This window comes from Trachurus trachurus (assembly GCF_905171665.1).
Source record: "Trachurus trachurus genome assembly, chromosome: 12".
NCBI lineage: Eukaryota > Metazoa > Chordata > Actinopteri > Carangiformes > Carangidae > Trachurus > Trachurus trachurus.
Window position 1 is genome coordinate 18,296,123 of NC_139908.1, and position 19,162 is coordinate 18,315,284.

General features: G+C 40.9%; 1 protein-coding gene and 1 long non-coding RNA gene across 2 annotated transcripts in view; one reads left to right on the top strand and one right to left on the bottom strand.

Moving 5' to 3' along the window:
* Positions 1–19,162, bottom strand: part of LOC310994349 (matrix metalloproteinase-17-like) — a gene marked incomplete at both ends in the record, with an annotated part of 70,250 nt that overhangs the window by 16,108 nt on the left and 34,980 nt on the right. The window contains one exon of the mRNA XM_083983000.1: positions 10,659–10,945. Within this exon, the coding sequence (XP_083839126.1) occupies positions 10,659–10,945 (287 nt within the window). The remainder of the gene's footprint in view (positions 1–10,658; positions 10,946–19,162) is intronic.
* Positions 13,542–15,219, top strand: LOC310994350. The gene is made up of 4 exons (XR_014595789.1): positions 13,542–13,554; positions 14,132–14,293; positions 14,384–14,474; positions 15,059–15,219. It is a non-coding gene; the product is annotated as an uncharacterized lncRNA (long non-coding RNA).

The following is a 19,162-nucleotide window of genomic DNA, read 5'->3' on the forward strand; positions in this document are numbered from 1 at the left end:
TGTCAGGATGTGTCCCCCCACTGTTATGGTGGCAAATTTGGGAATAACAGGCTAAAAATGACAGGGCTTAGTTGTTATAGGTGGTAAAGTCAGCCTGTGATCTTCTTGTCATATACTGAATCCAGGGGGAACAATATTTGACAAGCACATTTCCAGCTGTCAGGATGCTGTTATGATGGAGAATATAGGTAGTCTAGTAGATAAATCAGTTGTATCAATGTGACTGATTTTGGCTATAATTTCTTTAGGCTAATATTTATGGACTGCTTCTGTGGACTTACAGTCTTATATCAGTTATGACCATGGCATGCAACACTGCACACTCAGTCTTTTAAAATCCAGATGTTTCCATAGAGATGTGTCAACAAGATTGCTTATTATCTACGTTATACCTGAGAGATGATTCTGTTACGTAGCAAACACTATAATTTGGCAGTTAACGCATGCAAATATCTTGTAACAATCAGTCTATGCACAAGCCTATTGGTGTGGTGAGATGTGATGTGTCCATCTCTACACTTTGTTATTACTAGTTTGAACTTTTGAATAGCTGCGGTGACTGTCTCCTGCTCTCTCAACACTACTCTCACTGGATTTCCAAGTCAGGAACATCACAACGTGACATGACAGGAAGGAAAAACAAATCAATACAACATGACACAATGAGTCACACAATCCAAATCATTCAAAGTGCCATCTTCCTCTGAGGTGACAACTTTAATTCATTCAGTCAAAAGGGGGATGCACTCAATGCAACAGCTGAGGATATTCTGCCTGTCAATGACTGTGGTGGCCCACAGCCAACAACCCGTCCATCCGCTGTGACACAACACACTGCTCTGTGGTTTGGGCCACACAGGGATAAAGACTAGACTAAACAAATAATTGAGCTACCAGAGTTCATTGCCAACAACATGCCCATTCTCCAAAATATCTGCTACACCAGGCCCTGGCAGTTTACATCCAACATCATTAACAACTGCACCCATCCACATCATCAAACCAACTCTGGACCACTGGAGCCAAAACAGCCAGGCACCAAAACAACTTCTTCTTGTGACTACTGCTCCACATCGATGCATCTGCAAACTCGTAAACAGAATGGCAAAAAAAGCACCAGAGTATATATATACACAGCAGCCATTGACCCTGTGCTGGTCATTGTTTTCTCAGCCAAGGAGGTTATGTTTTCACCTGTGTCTGTTGATTTGGGGTCTAGGCCAGAGAAGAACACATTCAACTTTGGTGCTGATCAGTTTACAAGAACCAGATCCTGGATCACTTTTTCTACCATTGCAATGCCGGGGTAATTCCTCATGAATGTAACGGTCAATTTTGTGCAGATTCATAGTCTTGAACTAAAAGATATGCATAGGATTGTTTGGTCTTGGTGTGGGTATACGTTCCATGCTTTTTCTCCTCCCTCTTGACAGAAAGACAAAAGTCAAAGCTGTTTTAACAGCACTGGAACATATCCATACTTATTTCTAGTCCGGAGTGCCCTTTACAGCTATATTTATCTTTATTGGTGTTATTATAACTATAAAATCTCCCACCAGTACAATGTGAAACCGATCGAAGCGTTTTAGTGGCAGTTCTTCTTGCCATTTAGTCGTCCTTTTACATTCCTATTCAAAGGGCAAAGAAAAGGGTTATTGTTACACATGTATACAAGAAAGCTGATGAGAAAATGGTGAAATGCAAGCTGAATAATGGACCTAGAGTAACGCCTAATTAGACAATGATGTGGCAGCTGCACTCCTTTTTGGCTCTGTTTAAACCAATGTGACAAGGTTATACTAAGGTAAATATTCAAAATGATGAGCTATTTGTTTGCCTCTGTGTTACTGGCTAAGACAGCACTTTCCCAGGTTGTAAAAAGACAAACAAAAATACTCCATACATAAAAGAACAGGGTTCTTTGTGTTGTACAAAACAGCTGAAATGTTGAGCTTGCTGTGGATCAAATACTGTGTCACACGCATCTACTGTATCGATAGTATTTTGTGTATGAAATCACCTTGATTTACACAAAACCCTCCGGTTCTCCAGGTAAGCATCATTTGTTGTGCAGTGCAGTGAATACAGAGCAGAAGAGAGCGCCATTTATTGTGATATGGAATGATGTAATTACCCTGTCCTCCAGTACTTGGGTAGTCTGTAGAGTGGAAAGACGCAGCTCTTATATTACATGTGAATCTTTGTAACACAGTGACCAACTACTACATATTGCAGTTGAATAATTTCAGATAGTTCTTAGTCAATTTTTATGAGTATCATATTATTTCATGAAGAATATTCTGGAGAACAGATAGACATTATCTCCAATGGCATAGAAATGGAGCTGAAACTTTAAATTTCTACGGCCGCTACAACAAACAGCTCTCTCCACAGATCTCCTGCATGCTCATTGAGCCCTCATCGAGCCATGTGCATGAACACAGCCCTGTCTTATATCATTTAAACCTGCTGATGTTGAAAGCCTGTTCCCTTCCCACCCATCTAACAGTTGTTCAAATTCAACAAGAGTGACCACAAGCAATCTAATGCATGTGTTGCCTCATATTTCATTCCAAATTCAGTAGACAGAGATACATAAACACAGATGCATAAAACTCTCAGTCATATCCTGCATGCAACAAAGACTTTTTTGTAACTGTCACAAAGCATAACATTTTTTTTTATTGTTGCAGAGTTCTATCATTCTGTTCCTCTTGTGTTTATACCTTGTCTACGTTTGTTTATTGTCCCTGGATTGTGGCCCTATTGCTGTTTTCTGGGTCTGAGTTGTTTAGCAGTATCGTTTTCTTTCGGTTTTCTATTCTGTATGTGCTTGAAAGTTGTGTTACTTTAAGCACCAGTATAGAAAGGTAGAGTTGTGAAATCCAGGTCAGGTGTGATGTAATACACTGTAAAGTGTGAGTTTAAAGAAAAATATTACACTTTAAAATGATTTAAAGAAGTAGCAATGATCCTGCCATGTTCCCTGTTCTATTAGAGGCTATAACTTTACTGCACAAGTAACAACTACCTCCTCTCTACTAACAAATACGAATAATAATAATGGTTTACATCTATATTATAGTGCTTTAATTGATACTCAATATCCAAAGCACATTACAGAAACCATTATTCATTCATGCACATTCACACCAGTGGTGTATGCTACGTCTGTAGCCACAGCCTCATACGCATTCACATGAGGCAAGGTGGGAAAGGTGTCTTGCCCAAGGACACTACGACAGTGAGAGAGATTCGAACCACCAACCCTCCGATTATTGGACGACCCGCTCTACCTCCTGAGCCACTGCCGCCCCAGACAAACAATCAATGACCATGACCTAAATTGTTTTCTAAGGAACACATTTCCGACAGTACCTTGTAAATATTTACATGCCTAAGGGGACACCAGAATTTCCACACATTGTTGGCTGTGTGAACTCATTCTATTTTCTAAAAAAGAGTTGAAATATCTTGAAACAACACCAGGCTAAAACATAGTAGAATGGGCCATGTGGTCAGCGCAATAATGGGCATACATAGTTGAAAACTGTTGTGGACCCGCTGTAAACATCTGAAATAATACTTTTCATAATCATAGTTGCCTTGTGCCTAATGTCAGCCAGTTTCAGCCCTCTGTTTGTTTCTCTCCTCCTCTCCCTGCTCATATGTAGCATTTCAATTCAGCCAAATTTTCAGAAAATGTGTTTCTGTTGTCAGACAACAGAGCAAGTATGAAATAGTGACTGGAGTGCAGTCAATTAAGACAAACATGTTAATTTCCATGTCATTTCCAAGCTGCTGCTCTGCTGTTAAAATCCTTATTCTATAACCATGACATCATCTGACAAAAACACCAAACAAACATAAACAAATCACAAAAATTAAAGACATGAATGTGCTGCGATTTCGACTTTCTCTCTTTCTCTAAGAAAAAGGGGCATCACTGACTCTTCTATGGACAGTAGCTACTGTAAGGTTTGTCCAAAAAGTAGCTTGATTTGTCACTTTGTGTTTTTTAGGAAAAAGAACCCACAACCTCAAAATGTAGTGACAAATGCACTAAGTTAGAAACTGTTTAAAAACATATTGTGAAAAAGCAAGAGCCAGTGAATATACTGAGGGTCAGCTGTGTGACAAATGATGCAAGTCTGTCACTCAGTCACACAGATTCACATTTACATGTTAAGTCATAGCCAAGAATTACCAACGAAAATCTTCAGCTTCAGTTCACACTCTTAGTGACTGAATGATGATTTATAGACAAAAATCAAAACAAACAATTTTCTTCCCTATCTTGATACTTTCCCCTCTTCAACAACAAAACAGGCGATTGTACAAATGCTTAAGATACAAGGCCATACCTGTTACATCTCACTCATCAAACTAATCGATCTGTCTCCTCTATTCTCTCTGACATAAACAGTACACACAAGGCTGCATGCAACAACCACACACACACAGAAATTGGACACCATAAAAATTCACCTGCTTAATGATGCTTTTGTTTTAGTCGGGGTAATCAGTTTGCAGAAAACAGATTGCCGGCAGAGTGGTAATTAATAGAAGCAATCTGCTGCCCGTCAAAGCAAAAACAGCACTTCCAGACCTCCACATATGTGATCTCACTGAGATTCAACCTCTCACGAGTCCTAATGGACGCCAGGACTATCAGTCACACAGCAGGGGTGGACTGGTCCGCTAAATGTGATGCTTAATAATATTCCACTATTCAGCATCATCAAACACATTAGGAAGATGGCCTTCGTGGACCCAGATTTAGGGTCCTGCTGAGAACAATGCACCGGGACATGGGGGAAGGGAATTAGCAAAGGCAATTACTTACTCAACTGAGGATTTGTCTGATAAGGTTCATTTTTCTAAAGATGATTACAGAGCTCTACAATCTGCTGAGGCACCAACATTCGCTTTCACCTATTGGGCTGACCTAACGACTTTACATGGTCTCAAGGGATTGCGATGCATTTGAAAAAAGAGCTGCAAAGAACTACAATTTATGGATCCCAAGCTTTGCAGGAGCTGAGTCTAACAAGCAGAGAGATACGAAGAGGCAGATACTGACATCAGCTAGACAATGCCTTGGAGACAGACTGGCGATGGTGGAGGAGGAAGAAGAAGTTGTGAGACAGCAGCAAGGTGAAGCTGGCAGAGTGTGACATGAAGAAATTAAGAGTTCTTTAATTAACTTTTTTTCTCATCACGCCTCAGTGCGTCAGTCTAGCAGCTCCAGAGTTGTAGACAAGGCAAATTCACCTGCTGCTATAAAACACAAAAAATCCAGAGGAAGGCTGAGCATCACTCCCGAACACCACAGACGAGGAGAGCTATCTACCAGGTCTGTGGCTATCTTTGGGGAGCCGTTTAAAGATATTTGAAGAGAAGTTTCTGTCAGAAGATTAAACAGTTAAAAATAGCAGTGTGCACTTGCTTTACAGATGAAAAAAATCCGATGCACTGGATGTGAAATTCACCCTGGAGGGGATTCATCACAATGATGGAAAGAAGCAGCCTTGAAAACAGAAACGTCGAGCAAAGGTATGATTATTTGCAGAATCAGTCCATATCTCCTCCTTCCTCCACATCGAAGGCCAGTTTAGTGTGCAAACATACTGTGTACCAACACCCTTCAATCTCCCTGAAGTATATAAATGTGAGTTGCTTTGCTCACATAGCTGAAACTGACACTTTTTGTGCAAATACCTTATACTTTAGATTGAGTTATACTTAATTTATACTGTAGATTACAGTCATATAGACCAGGTCAAACCACTGACCCCTCCCTCATTCACTTGCTGCTGCCATTAACCAAACCTATATATTTGCAGCTGTTCTTGCCCACCCCTCCACCCCTGATTACCCCCACAAACTTATTCAACCCCGCACCCCATCACAACAGCATAGTGCGCCTGTCCTTCCACTGCTGCGGCCCGGTGGGAGGTCTAATTGGACCAGATTGAGCTGCTGTCCAGTGACATATGGTTCACAGCCCTGACAGCGCAGAACAAAGGAGGGAGAGCCACACAGGTCCTGGCCCCATCACAGACTCACCAGCTGGGATAGACAGGCTCATACGCAGACACACACACACACACACACACACACACACTGCACTCTCCATCCTTCAGGCCGGGGTGCAATCTAAAACATGAGGTCAAAATGCACCATGGGGCACTCAATCCATCTATAGACCTGTCTTACTAACAACGGTTAAACACAGTGGTGTACCGGCCATTGGGACAAATCCGAGCTGGCTGCTACAACGGTGTGCCATTCAAAAAAAAAATCCATGCAGTTTTTACCAGCCTTGCCCATTTCTTCACTGGAAGCATACTGCAAGCATATTATTGGACCGGGCTCATTAACATTTGTAATCACAGCCTGCCACAGCCTGCCACATGATCTTTTGTTCAATTTGTCCATGTAGCCTTAGTGAAAATAATAAATCCAGGGAGGACACTGACCCAGAAACAGAGCTGCAATACCTAGTCAGTTTATTCAGTTTGGAAGTCGGCCCTCGGGGTCAACGATATCATACTGAAAACACACTGAACTTCTGTACTCACAAGATATTTGTTATTTTCTGCCACGGGGCTGGAGGAGCAGGCTAGTTCATTGTCAGTGGCGAGAAAATAAATCACATCATGACAAAAGGACAGTCTTTGATGTTCTTGGAGAAACCTGAGCAAAATTCAGATGACCATGACAATTTATAGCACCAAGATGACCATGCCATACATCAAAGGCAGAAGGTTTCTGGTCTTTACTGGGTGTTAAGTTATAGAAAGTGAAATGCTTATGGTGTGTAAAAATACATTCCCTATACATGGTCATATATGGATTGTTTGAAATTAATGATGAAAAAGGGTATAACACCTGATAATTTGCCTGGATGCTTGTGGGATGTTTGTGCAGGATTCATCATGGCGATGCCCCATGAGAGGCAACTTGTTCAGAATGAAGCAACGTCAAAAACAGCACAATGGCGCAAGTGAGCTGTCCTGTACAGTGCATTAAACAAGATAATGTACACATAACCCTGGAAATTACACACTGTCATTAAATCTGTGTGGTAAAATCAGTCAGAATGTCAGCGCTGCTGCTTCATAAAACACAGCATGCTTATACGGATCGCTCTCTCTCTCTCTGCTTCGCTTCCAGCTGTGGAGGAGGTATTCATGTCAGATTTTGTCAAAAATTCATCTTTCATCCAAGAATTATTCTATTTGGGTTGTCTGAGGATGAAGTGAGGAAGAGATGTTGTTGCTGTAGGGTTGCCAAGTCGTGCAGCCCTCTTCCTCTCCTGTAAGGAAAACGGCGTCTTTTCGTCACGAATCAGAGTAGGAGGAGTTATAGCATTCCCACATGTCACAAATTTTTTGGCATGACTTCACTTCATCTTTTTGGCTTTGGGGACTTTTTAGCAGATGGTTGTATACAGTAGTACATGGCATGGTAGTAATAATTACCCTCGCCCTGCGTAGGTTCTATATTTGCAATTCTATAGAACCAAACACTAAATACAAACATCTGTCGCCCACAGGCTGCACATAAGTCAGTGGAACACATGAGTCTACAATGACAACAATGCATCTGTTCATCTGTGACTGAGACTGATTCATTAATTGTGAATCTGACAATGAGAGACGGCGACTTTATGAACCTACAGGTTTCTCACCCAAAATGTATCATGCGATGTCAAGCTGAGAACCACAAATAGTGCCAGTCTGCTTCAAACTATACGCCTGTTGAAATGTCTGAGGATACACATCCACACCAATATTTTTTCATTTTAAAAACCCTTAAACCAACAATTCGACAAGCACAGTTACTTCCACATGGCGATCAGCCAGAAGTCGCGCAGGTGAGAAAATAGGCAGGACTGGATTTTCTCTTTCAAGCTCTCTCTCTCTCTCTTTTTTATCGTCCTTCACACAGCTACTTCCACGCAACACTGTCAATTCCTTTGTGCCAAAGTGTGTACAGCATATCCAAGTTGTTAGAATTTTATTGTGCGACACAACAGGGATGGGCAGGAGACATTGAATTCTTGGCAAAAGATCAGGAAGGCAGTGTGGTAAGGCGAAGAGCAGGATACTGAAGACAGGCGCTGAGTGGAGGTATAAAAACTGATGCTTTGTGGGTGAGTATTTTTCAAGTGTGTCAATCTGTTTCATTTCCTGTGGTACGTAAGATGACACTAAATTTACTTTTTGAGTGTTTGGGACTTTAAAAGCTGAAACCATCATATGTCCATCAGCTCAACTGAAATCACAGAAGATAACAAAACCGAAAAACAATTATATCCCAACATTTTATATTGATTTATATTGTTTATCTTATCAGCCACTTCAGCATCCTCAGGCCACTTGTCTACCAAACTTTTACTTTATCATGCAACAAAATCAGCCTGATAGAATTTAGTTCCAAAATAATTCTGATATATTATCATTATTTTATTTATGTACAGTAGTTTAACTTTTTTGTGTCCTAGGATTGATCAACTGAGATAGGTCTAAGGGTGCACTTTATTTTGAGATAACATTCTCTAAACAATAATCACTGCAATAATGTCACAGACTTTATTATAGTCACTTTTAGCCTGTGAAGAATTAGAGCTAGGTGAGTTTCCCTCAGTGACTGGTGAGTTGTTTTGTTTTTCTGCTGTTTTCTAAGGTCAAATTTGAACTTTCATGCTTGACTTTTCTTCTCTTAACTGGAAGCCTGTGAGAAATGCCTCAGTGAAATATTTCTCCCATCATCTCTGCCTCTCTTATCACTACACTCCCTCTCTCCACTGCTGTCCATCCATCCTTCAAAAAGAAGGGATGAATGGAGGTACAGAGAGAAGGAGAGAGGAATGTCATTTTAAGTTAAATCACCCACATGAAGGGAAGAATAAAGAAAAGCAAGTCAGAGAAAAGTAGAGTTAATGATTTATGCTGTCATTCATGTGACCGCGCTGAAACAGCCTCTGTCTGACGATGCATTCAGTGCGACTAGATCGCTCCATCCGCTCATTTAATCCAGATGAGTGGACTTAAAATGCTCCCTCGCCCTCTTCTGCTCACCACCTCCCTCCCTCCCTCCCGCCTTCCATCCTTCCGTTCTTTTTTCCCTCTTTTTTTCAGTAGAGCAAAGGACAGTGGGCAGAAAATGAGCTTGATGCTAAGTGACAAGACCACAGAGGTTCAGAAAATGTGACCATTTAGTCACATTTTCAAACGTCTTGTTGGACCACCAATAATTTCATTTGCACCACAGTGAACACACTCACACACATGCACACACACACGCAGCAACACGCGCAGACTTCACAATTATTCATAGGATAACGAGGACACGCACAGTTCAGCTAAAGTGCAAAGAGAAGGCGAGTGCGTGATGACGTCTGCAGCCACAACAGATAGTGCACTGTGAGCATGTGAATGTGAAAACAAGTGAATTAATTCATCAGTGAGTGTGAATCCCAAACACCAGAGCACGCATGTGGTGTGTTTTCCCAAAGCTGTCTAAGAATGATGGATAATTCCAATATATAAGCTTGTCTAGTTTTGATTGACAGAGCTGATTGAATTTCATTTAGAGCTGCTGTCATCCTGTCCTCGTTTCAAACTTGCACATTTCCCTGAGCGAGTAATCAAGCTCTTTGAAAACTGTTTCATGAAAGGAATTTTGGCCGGACCGATCCCACATCACTCAAGGCAAAAACACACTCTATATATGTGTGTGTGTGTATGTGAGTTACACTGGAATAAGCTAAATACACAGCCTGTGAGCCCAAGACTAGAATAAACACAGCTTTAATAATACGGTATAATATCTAATGTGGCTCAGGTCAGTAATTCATAGTACAATGACATAAAGGGTCGGTTCTCCAAAAACACCAAAACAAAATGAATAAAAACAAAAACTGAGTTCTGCCCTCAGACAGGTTCAATAAAAGCAGGAGAGATTTAATATATTTTGGGTTGTAACTAATATCTATACACATTCATCTTTTTTTCTATCTATAATGATGAATTGTTTGCTTACTGAAATGTTCGGTAACAACTCTCCAAAACCAAAGACATTTAACTTATAGTGATATGATTTAGAGGAAAAGCAGCAAATATTTAACTTTCAGAAAATGAAACCAGGCAGCGTAGGACATTTTTGACAAATGCTGGGCTTGATCTGTCAGCTGACCTCATTTATCAACCAGCCTAGCTCAGTGGCAGCTTTGCTTTGAAAAACAATGATATTTTTACTTGGAGTATAGTTCACTGACACCACAGCCAGCAACTTCCACTACTGTCTAAATATTTCAGGGTGTCATCATGTTCACAATTAGCTCAAAATATCAAAAATCTAATCTGATCTAATCTAGTATGATATAATATTACTATGTGATTAGGAAGTAATCAAGGGGAAACTATTCCCAAATGGCCCAATGAGGGCTTTAAAGAGTCAATTTCCTACTATAAAAAAGAATATGTGTGCCATATGTGAAATGCTGCCATTACATTATGTTTCAGAGGACATACACATATTGTAAAATTGAGTTTATTTCAGTCTGCTGCTGGATCAAAATGGATGCTATGTGTGATCAAATGCAGCAAATGGAAACTGTTCTATGGGCTGATTGCAATGTGTTTTACCTGGTGATCTGAAGGTCCACGCCTCATCATCATCAAAGTGCGTATCCCCGGCTGTGAACCTCTCTCCGGGGAAAAACGCGTGCGCCACCGTGCCCCCTGGCCCGTCAAAGGGATATCCATCATTGTGGTCGGCCTTAGTGAAGTCGATTTGAATGTCTGCATCGCTGCTGGCCACCTCGTGGAAGTTAAGCGGCGCGATGTCGCTCCAGACCTTCAAGGCGTAGTACATCAGGGCTCGAACCGTGTCCCTGCCCAGTAAGGCCGAATCCTTTGGAAAGGTCCTCACTCTGAGAGATGAAGAGGAGAGAGGGAATATATTATATACAAGAAGAGAGAGGAGAGGTTGAGGATGTGGTAAAGGACATGGGAGAGTTGAGAGGGAAGAAGAGGTTGCTGATGAGGGAGGTTGACAGGAGTCTTGGCAGAGGAACAAAGAAAAAGTGAAGACAAGAGAGGAGATGTGGACCAAATGAGAGGGGAAGAAATGATGAGAGACAAGAAACAATGAAAGAAGAAAGAGGAAAATTAAAGGAGGAAAGGGTAAGAGGGGTAAAATCTGTGGGAGGTGACAGGAGAGGAAGAGTATGTGAAGCACAAGGGTGACACATCAGAGCAGAACATGAAGACAGGGAAGAGATGAGACGGGTAAAAGTGTGGAAGAGGAAGTTGCTGAGCACAGCAGACGGAAACAAGTGAAAAAGGAAAAGAGGAGGGGTTGACATACAGTAGGAGGAAGGATGGAGAGCTCTGAGCATAAATCAGAAAGGCACAGAGGTCAACTGTGTTTGCCACTGGGACAGACCTGCGTGAAAACGAAAATTCCTGTTTGCATTTTTAAGGCGATTCCATCGGTTTTTGTATTTCATGCTTAAATGCTCCTGTCGCTCACTTATACGGATGATAACTTCAGAGTACAATGTGAATTGGAGGAGATTATTGCAACAGCATTCGGGATCAGCTCATCAGCTTTCACTGTCTTTTCCATTTCTTATTTAATCCCCCCACCACCACCACCCTAACATAACATTTCTCGAGCCATTTCTTTGTGACAGCCACAGCAGAGACGGGACAAGAATAAACAGGGAACCACTCAGACGTCACGCTAACTTTGTCTGCCCTCTCTCCTTTCTCCAGTTTCTAGTTCTCCTCATCTTTCCCCCCTACTTCTTTCTCCACCCATGAGCCCTTGCCTTTATCCTGCTTCCTCTGCTTTTACATGATGCACTTGCCTACTTTCTCCCCCCCCACAAGAGCAATTTGTCTAAATACAAAAAGCAATTTGGCCATTTCGGGCCAGGAAATTCAATCAGTGTTCATCTGTAAGAAAGCAGGGCTCTGCCCCGGGAGGAGAGAGAGAGAGAGAGAGAGAGAGAGAGAGAGAGAGAGAGAGAGAGAGAGAGAGAGAGAGAGAGAGAGAGACTTGTTTTACCATCACAGCTGGTTCACAACCTTCAAGCAATAAGTTCAAAATGAACAAAGTGGGACACTGAGGGAGCATACTCTCTATATAGGAAATCTAAAGTGAACAAGATGGAGTAACAACAAGACCGATTATGTTACCAATCCCTGCAATACATGAAAAACACTAAAGGTGTTTTATATTTCAGAACATTTTCAAATGACTTCCTTTCACTAACTTCCTAACATATTCACAGCGTGTGAATCCGGGAGCACTTCATATACTTCACAGCAAGATTTTATTGACAATTCTGACTGCAACAAATAAAACAAGACAGAAACGCTCAATAAAGAAAGGAGCACAAACATGCATATTGACTCAACTATTGACTGTCATAGACAGACCTGAGGACTTGGACAATACGACAAGGCAATATATCCCACACACTGTAAAACCTAACAGTACATGTTAATAAAAGAAGTAAGTTAACGTAACTCAAACTCTGAAAAAAGTTAGAGTCACTTATTTCCATTAATTAAATGAACTCAAAAATGAAATGTTGACGTAACAACTCAGTTGCTTTGGGTGCAATTAAAGTTTTGGAGCGTTTAAGTGTTGGTGATGTAATTCCATTTCATTCCACTAACTAATTTTCCATAAGTCATGTTTATATTATTATTTAAAAAAAAAAAAAAGTCCTGATGACCATCCTGCCATTTAGCATGTTTCATTATATTTTTGTCATTTTGGTTCAGAAATCAGTTTATTGTGAACAAGTAGCCTAAACCAGAATGCATTAAAAAAAAATTAAGCTCTCATAAATCTGTAAAGCTATTATATAAAAAAAAAAAAAAAAAAAAAAAGTAAATAAATAAATACATTGATAGGCTACACTCAAATGTCCGAATGGCCCGGCTCGTGGTTGACCCCCCCCCCCCCCCCCCCCCCCAAAAAAAAATAAATAAAACAAAACAAAACCAGAGGGAAACACTTTTTGTGAGGACTCCAAATCCCTACTGTAGTTCAGACAGTGAATGCACCACTCGCAGCCTAGCAACACACAACCCACTGCACTCTGTTTGCACCGTTTGCACACTACCGACGCCACTCTCCGCCACCAACTTCAACCTGGCCCTTCTGCTTCAACCTGAGAAGAACCTGTGCTGCAGACGGAGCGGGAGGCAGGAAGTCTCGCTACGTCGCTCACGAAGCCTGGGATATCTGCAGCCTGCCGCCGCCGTGAGCTAACGTGGGCTCCACACTGCACAGCTGAGTCTCTCCTCCTGACGAGGTGACGTTTTTTCCTTCGGCGAGCTGTTTGTCGGACTGTTTGGACTGAAAAAGCGCGCTGGAGTGAGGGTAAGTTAACGTTAGCTGACGCTTTTCAAATGTTATGCACTAACGGTTAACGGCTAGCACGCAGCGGCTCAAAATAACCGTCCTGCTTTTTATTTGTTGCAGTTACATTCGTTGAAGAAAGACGGCTGCTGAGTCTGCGTAAGTTAACGTTATATGTGAACTGCTTGCATTACAACATACATGTTAGTTTTCAGGCTTCCCGTGTAGCTAGCCTGAATTTATTTAGTGGGAGCCTCGACTCCATTTGGCGCCTTTTATAACGTCTCCGCTCTGCTGGCTGATAACTGCCGATAAAAGTACAAATTAATTTGGTCAGGGAGAAAACTACATTTCTGCAGTGGACAGAAAAACGTGTTTACTGAGCAGACTTGTAGAAAGACTAGGCCTAATTGTTTGATGAAAGTAGGTCGAAATGTAAATTGCTTGAAAATACAGTTAGACATTACATGGCCAGTATTCTAACTTATGGTTTCCCCTTTGCCTTGCCTGTAACGTTAACTGGCTAGTTGCTGTATGCATCCCTGTGGCTGGTTTTTTAACTGTATAAATAAATTTGGGGGGTGGGGGGGGGGATCTCACCCTGAGGTTTCTCCTGTTTTTTCTTGGGAGTTTTTTCTCAGTAGATGTGAGGGTCAAAGGGCAGAGGATGGGAGAGAGACAAACTGTTTTTTGAGCTAATAAACTTGCCTTACCTTGTCTTTTTTTTTTCATGCAGCTCTACAGTGAATTCCACAGGATCACAAATCTAAATTTACCATCTACATTCTATGCTTCACTTGACAAGTACACACGTCAGCTGCTACAGCTCTACAAAAAGAGGAAGACTGGCACTTTTGGAGAGAAGATGGAAGCAATTATGATGGCATATTAGGAACAGGTAATCTTGTATTTTTATTTCATGAATTACATTATTGAATGTGAACAGTGAACACTTACATCCCTTGCATACACTGTCTTTGTGCAACAGGACAAAAATCTGTGCAGCTCAAACTGCAGCCCTGGCCAGCCTACCACACTACTTGAAGGAAGATTCATCTGAAGCCTTCAGAACATGCAAGGTATTTGTGTGTTCTGCTTTCTCTTTCTTGGTGCTAAATTCTGATTTATTGCTCAAATTAATATTTTTTCAAAATAGTTATATCTTCCGACAGCAATCACTTACATAGAGTGTTTGGTCTGAAACACAGACAGTCACTCTGCTCTGCTGTAAGCCGAGGAGAAAACTTTCCTTGTATCCTACAACCTTTATCCAATGAGGAGAGAGAACGGCATAAAGGGGCGGTCCTCCTCTTAGCGCGGTATAGCGTGTGTCTATGTGCAGGCACAGATGAGGGATGGTGTTTTCTTTTTTTAAATAATCATGCTAGCATTTCACCATCTCTCATCTCTACCAGTCAGCCTGGAAAAAAAAACTGGGGATTACATTATTGCAACTAATGGGTGTTATAATAAGATTGAGTAATGAAACACTACATTCCTAAATTAGTCCATTCAGTTATAGTTTAGAAATTCTTTATTTAGTTTCTTCTTCAACTTTCTTACCAAAATCTGGAAGGGATAATGTTATGGATTTTTATCATCAGACTTTTAATAAGCTTGATTTGTAAAATTATACTTTGACATTCCTTTCTCCTTTTTTTAGGATGGCTTGGAAGCCGCCCAGGAGGGAGCAGTGGCTCTGGTGACAGTGGTGAATGAGGAGGAGGTGCTTCAAGTTCCCTTCAAAACCCACCATGTGTCCATTGTTCTTGAAGATATGGTTGTATGTCACATAGATCATGGACCGATTTACTGGTGATTTTGTTTGCATTGGTGTATACACTGCATTTGAAGTACCCGGAAAAGCTCAGTGGCTTCTTTGAGTTCATTCAGGTTATCCTCCTTGACCTGGATGATGGCAGGAAGCAGCTTAGGCCTCAACTACAGGCCTTAAAGGACAATTCGGGCAAATTCAACTCGGGGATGTATTTTCCTAACATTTTAGGTCTAAAAGAAGGAATCTGAAGATTTTCAGTTTAATTGCTCCTGTTTTGCGGTGGTTGTGTCTGTCCCCGTATCGCCACGGCAGCGATGAATGGGAGCGGATTGAAGTTCTGCTGCTTAGGCTGTTTACATCCCTCAAAGCCGCAATTTTTTTCCACAGACAGCGTCAGATGGCAACTCAAACATGCACCGAGAAGTTTATTTACTTCAAGCAAGCCGACATGTTTGTTAAACTAGATCTAATTCAAAGTCTCGCGCTAGACCCAAGTTGCCGTGCTCGGTGTATTCAGGTGCAGTCGGAAAGCTACCGTTTGTGTCATAAACACAGGAATATCAACTCTTGACTTGCTGTAACGGTAGCTTTCCGACTGCACCTGAATACACAGAGCACGGCAACTTGGGTCTCGCGGGAGACTTTGAATTAGATCTAGTTTTACAAACATGTCGGCTTGCTTAAAGTAAATAAACTTCTCGGTGCATGTTTGAGTAGCCATCTGATGCTGTCTGTGGAAATTGCGGCTTTGAGGGATGTAAAAGCAGAACTTGCATCCGCTCAGGAGCAAGTTCTTAAACGGGAGCAATTAAACTGAAAATCTTCAGATTCCTTCTTTTAGACCTAAAATCAGGGTCCAAAACTAACTTTTTCACTTACCAGCCAGGCTGGCTGGTAAGTGAATTTTTTTACCAGCCAGGCAGATATTTTACCAGCCAACCAACTAAAAAGTGCTGTATTATTTAGCGTGTCATTTGGGTCTTATATGCGATTCTCAATCAATATTTTAGTAGTATGCACTAATACTAGCAATTAGGGGTGTGCAAAGCATCCGGTATTTGTATTTGTTGAGGGGGGGAAAGTATTTCTATTTGTATTTGTGTTTGAGTAAAATTCAAAATAGGTGTAAAAATCCAGTTTCTTTGAGATACACTTCTAATTCTAATCCATTATGAATCCCACCACCACCTGCTGAACAGACAGAACATAAATAAATGAACTATCATCAGTTCAAAAATCTCTCTCTCTCTTACAGTTGTTTAGGATTGTGTGTGGTGTTTTTAATCATATATTTTTTAAAGAATAATAATTAGTTTAAAAAATATTTTTATCAGTAATTTCTTTTTTTCAATTACTAGACGCTTAAGGCGACCCCATCTGAATTCTAGGCGACCCCACATGGGGTCCTGATCCCAAGGTTGAAAAACACTGCTCTACTGTCTTTCCTGTCTGCTCTCAGAGTGTGTGTGTGGGGGGGTAATGTAGTGTTGATTCTCTCTCTCTCACACACACACACGCGCACACAAACAAACAAGCGCGCGCGCACACATGTTCTCAGCGGTGAGGTCTGACCAGAGCAATCGACATGTGTCCAACCACCAACCCAATCAGACGCGCGGGTTCGGAGTCCGGACCGAGAATTAAAAGTTGGACCGCGCTGGTCCGTGCTTCAGCACCCGCCGTGTGTCGGGCCGCGTCTGGTTTTAATTAATACGGGGATAAACAACAGCGTCGCGGTCACCGGAGCTGATCACTGCCCAAAGCAATGAGAGCATTTTTTTTTTTTTACCGGGCGCGCTAAACCACACAAACGGGTAAACAGTAACAACAGTTATCCACCTCAACGCTGTGAATGACGGCCTGACGCGCATACCTGACCAAAGATCGTCTCTGCTGGAAAGACACATTACTCTGTCAGGAAACAACATACCAGCATCGTTCTCCACCAGTAACGAAAAAATGAAATTTTCGTCTGTAAAAAATAACTCGCCAGAGTGGCGAGTGGTCTTAAAAATTTACCAGCCAGAGACAAAATCTACCCGTAATTGGCGAGTGGCGAGTGTTAGTTTTGGACCCTGCCTAAAATGTTAGGAAAATACACCCGAGTTGAATTTGCCCGGAATTGTCCTTTAAGTAAAGTTGTTGTAAAGCATTTGTTGTCAGCTGTTTCCACACAAAATACCATGTGGCTGGCCAGTTGATTTATTTTGTTTAGACAAGTGTTAAGTGTAGGTATGGTTAATCATTTTACTGTGCATATTTGTATGGTGTAGTTGATGCTGTACCGTGATTGATCTGAGCCCCAGAGAGGCTTAATAATTTCACTATGCATGTAAGGTGTCACCAGTTTCAACACTGTTAAGATACTGTGATCTGGGCCCCAGAGAAGAAAGTCTCTTTGGTTTTGAGTGTTAAGCATTCAACTAAGTATGGTAAAACTTTTTTAATGCTTAATAATTTTACCATGCATGTAAGGTGTCACCAGTTTGAACACTGTTAAGATACTGTGATTGATCTGAGCCCGATAGAGGCAAGTCTGTTTTGATTTTGTTTTGGGTGTTAAGCATTCAACTTAATAAAACTAAGTTATGATACACATATTGAGTTTGTATTATGTTAATAGAACTCAAATTATTCAAGGCAATCGGTTTCCTCAAATGAACTGAGTTGTCAGAACTAGAATGTAGTAATACAATTTAAGTTACTATTACTTGATTATGATCAATTAAATCAACACATTTTAAATGAGTTTGTAGAACTGTTACATACAAGTGAAATATACTTATTAGTCTTAAGTTCATTGAACTGAGTAGACTGGTAATTATAACTCAATTTACCCAAGGTACCGTAACAATAAATACTTAAGTTACTAGAACTCAAACAATTAAACTACAGAAAAATATTTGGTTTAAGTTTGTCAACTTAAATGGTTCAAGGCAATCGGTTTCCTCAAATGGTTTGAGTTCAACTAACTCATCAGGTTTTACAGTGCAGACAAAGACGGAATTGGACAGGCACATGCAGATATTGATGCAGTTATTGGTGTCTGAATCAGAAAGGAAAACATATCGGAAGTCTGAGGTAAAAGAGATGCAGCAGGTTAACGAATATTGGCATCCCAGTGTAAGACAACCTCACAAGAAGACAGATTTCTGCATTGACTTGTACCAAAAGAAAAATGACCATCTGTGAAACAACCTGAGTTGGTAATTTATGCATGATTTACATAGAAAACGGACAGTGAAATTTGGTTAAACAGTGCATGGAGAAATGTTGAGTAGGTAAACAAATACTGTAAACTCTGTGTGGAGAGTTGAAGGTGAGTGTGCTTATATATGTGACTTTTCAGTCAATGCTGGATAAAATGGCTTATAAATTAATTCAGTTTTACTCAAGGGAAAACCAGTTGTTTATTCTGTCAGGTTGGTGTTTTAATCCAGTTTTTATAAGTATTTTTTTATTTGCTGTTGTAATTATAATTTCCGTTCCAACTTGGTCTAAATCCATTGGTTTTGAAACACGTGGACTGGCTATTCTAGGGGGGCATGATAATAAAGCGATAAAAATGTGGAGTAAAGTTAACACTGCAGTCTGGAGAGGCAGCAGGGAACATGGTACACTAACAGAGCAATGTGTTGCTGTGCACAGGACCAGAAGAAAAAAAGTGTCTTAGACGCCCACTGAAATAACTGGTAAAGTGTATGCTTCATGTTGAATATTTTCAACATTTGTCTTCAGCACTGCATTTTTCTCACTGGTTGAATGATTGTGATTCCTACACACAAGTGCTACAGCATGCTTTGTATTAGCTGCAGGTCTGCAGTATTTCTGCGTGAATCAGAAGGAGCCAAACTTCCCTTTGTTTTGATGGGAAGAAGTAGTGCTGAACATATTCAACATGAACCACGCACTGGAATGGATATTAGATTGTTTTGGTGGGCGTCTTTAAGAAGTGTAAAAAACACGTTTTGTTTTTTTTACTTTTGTCCC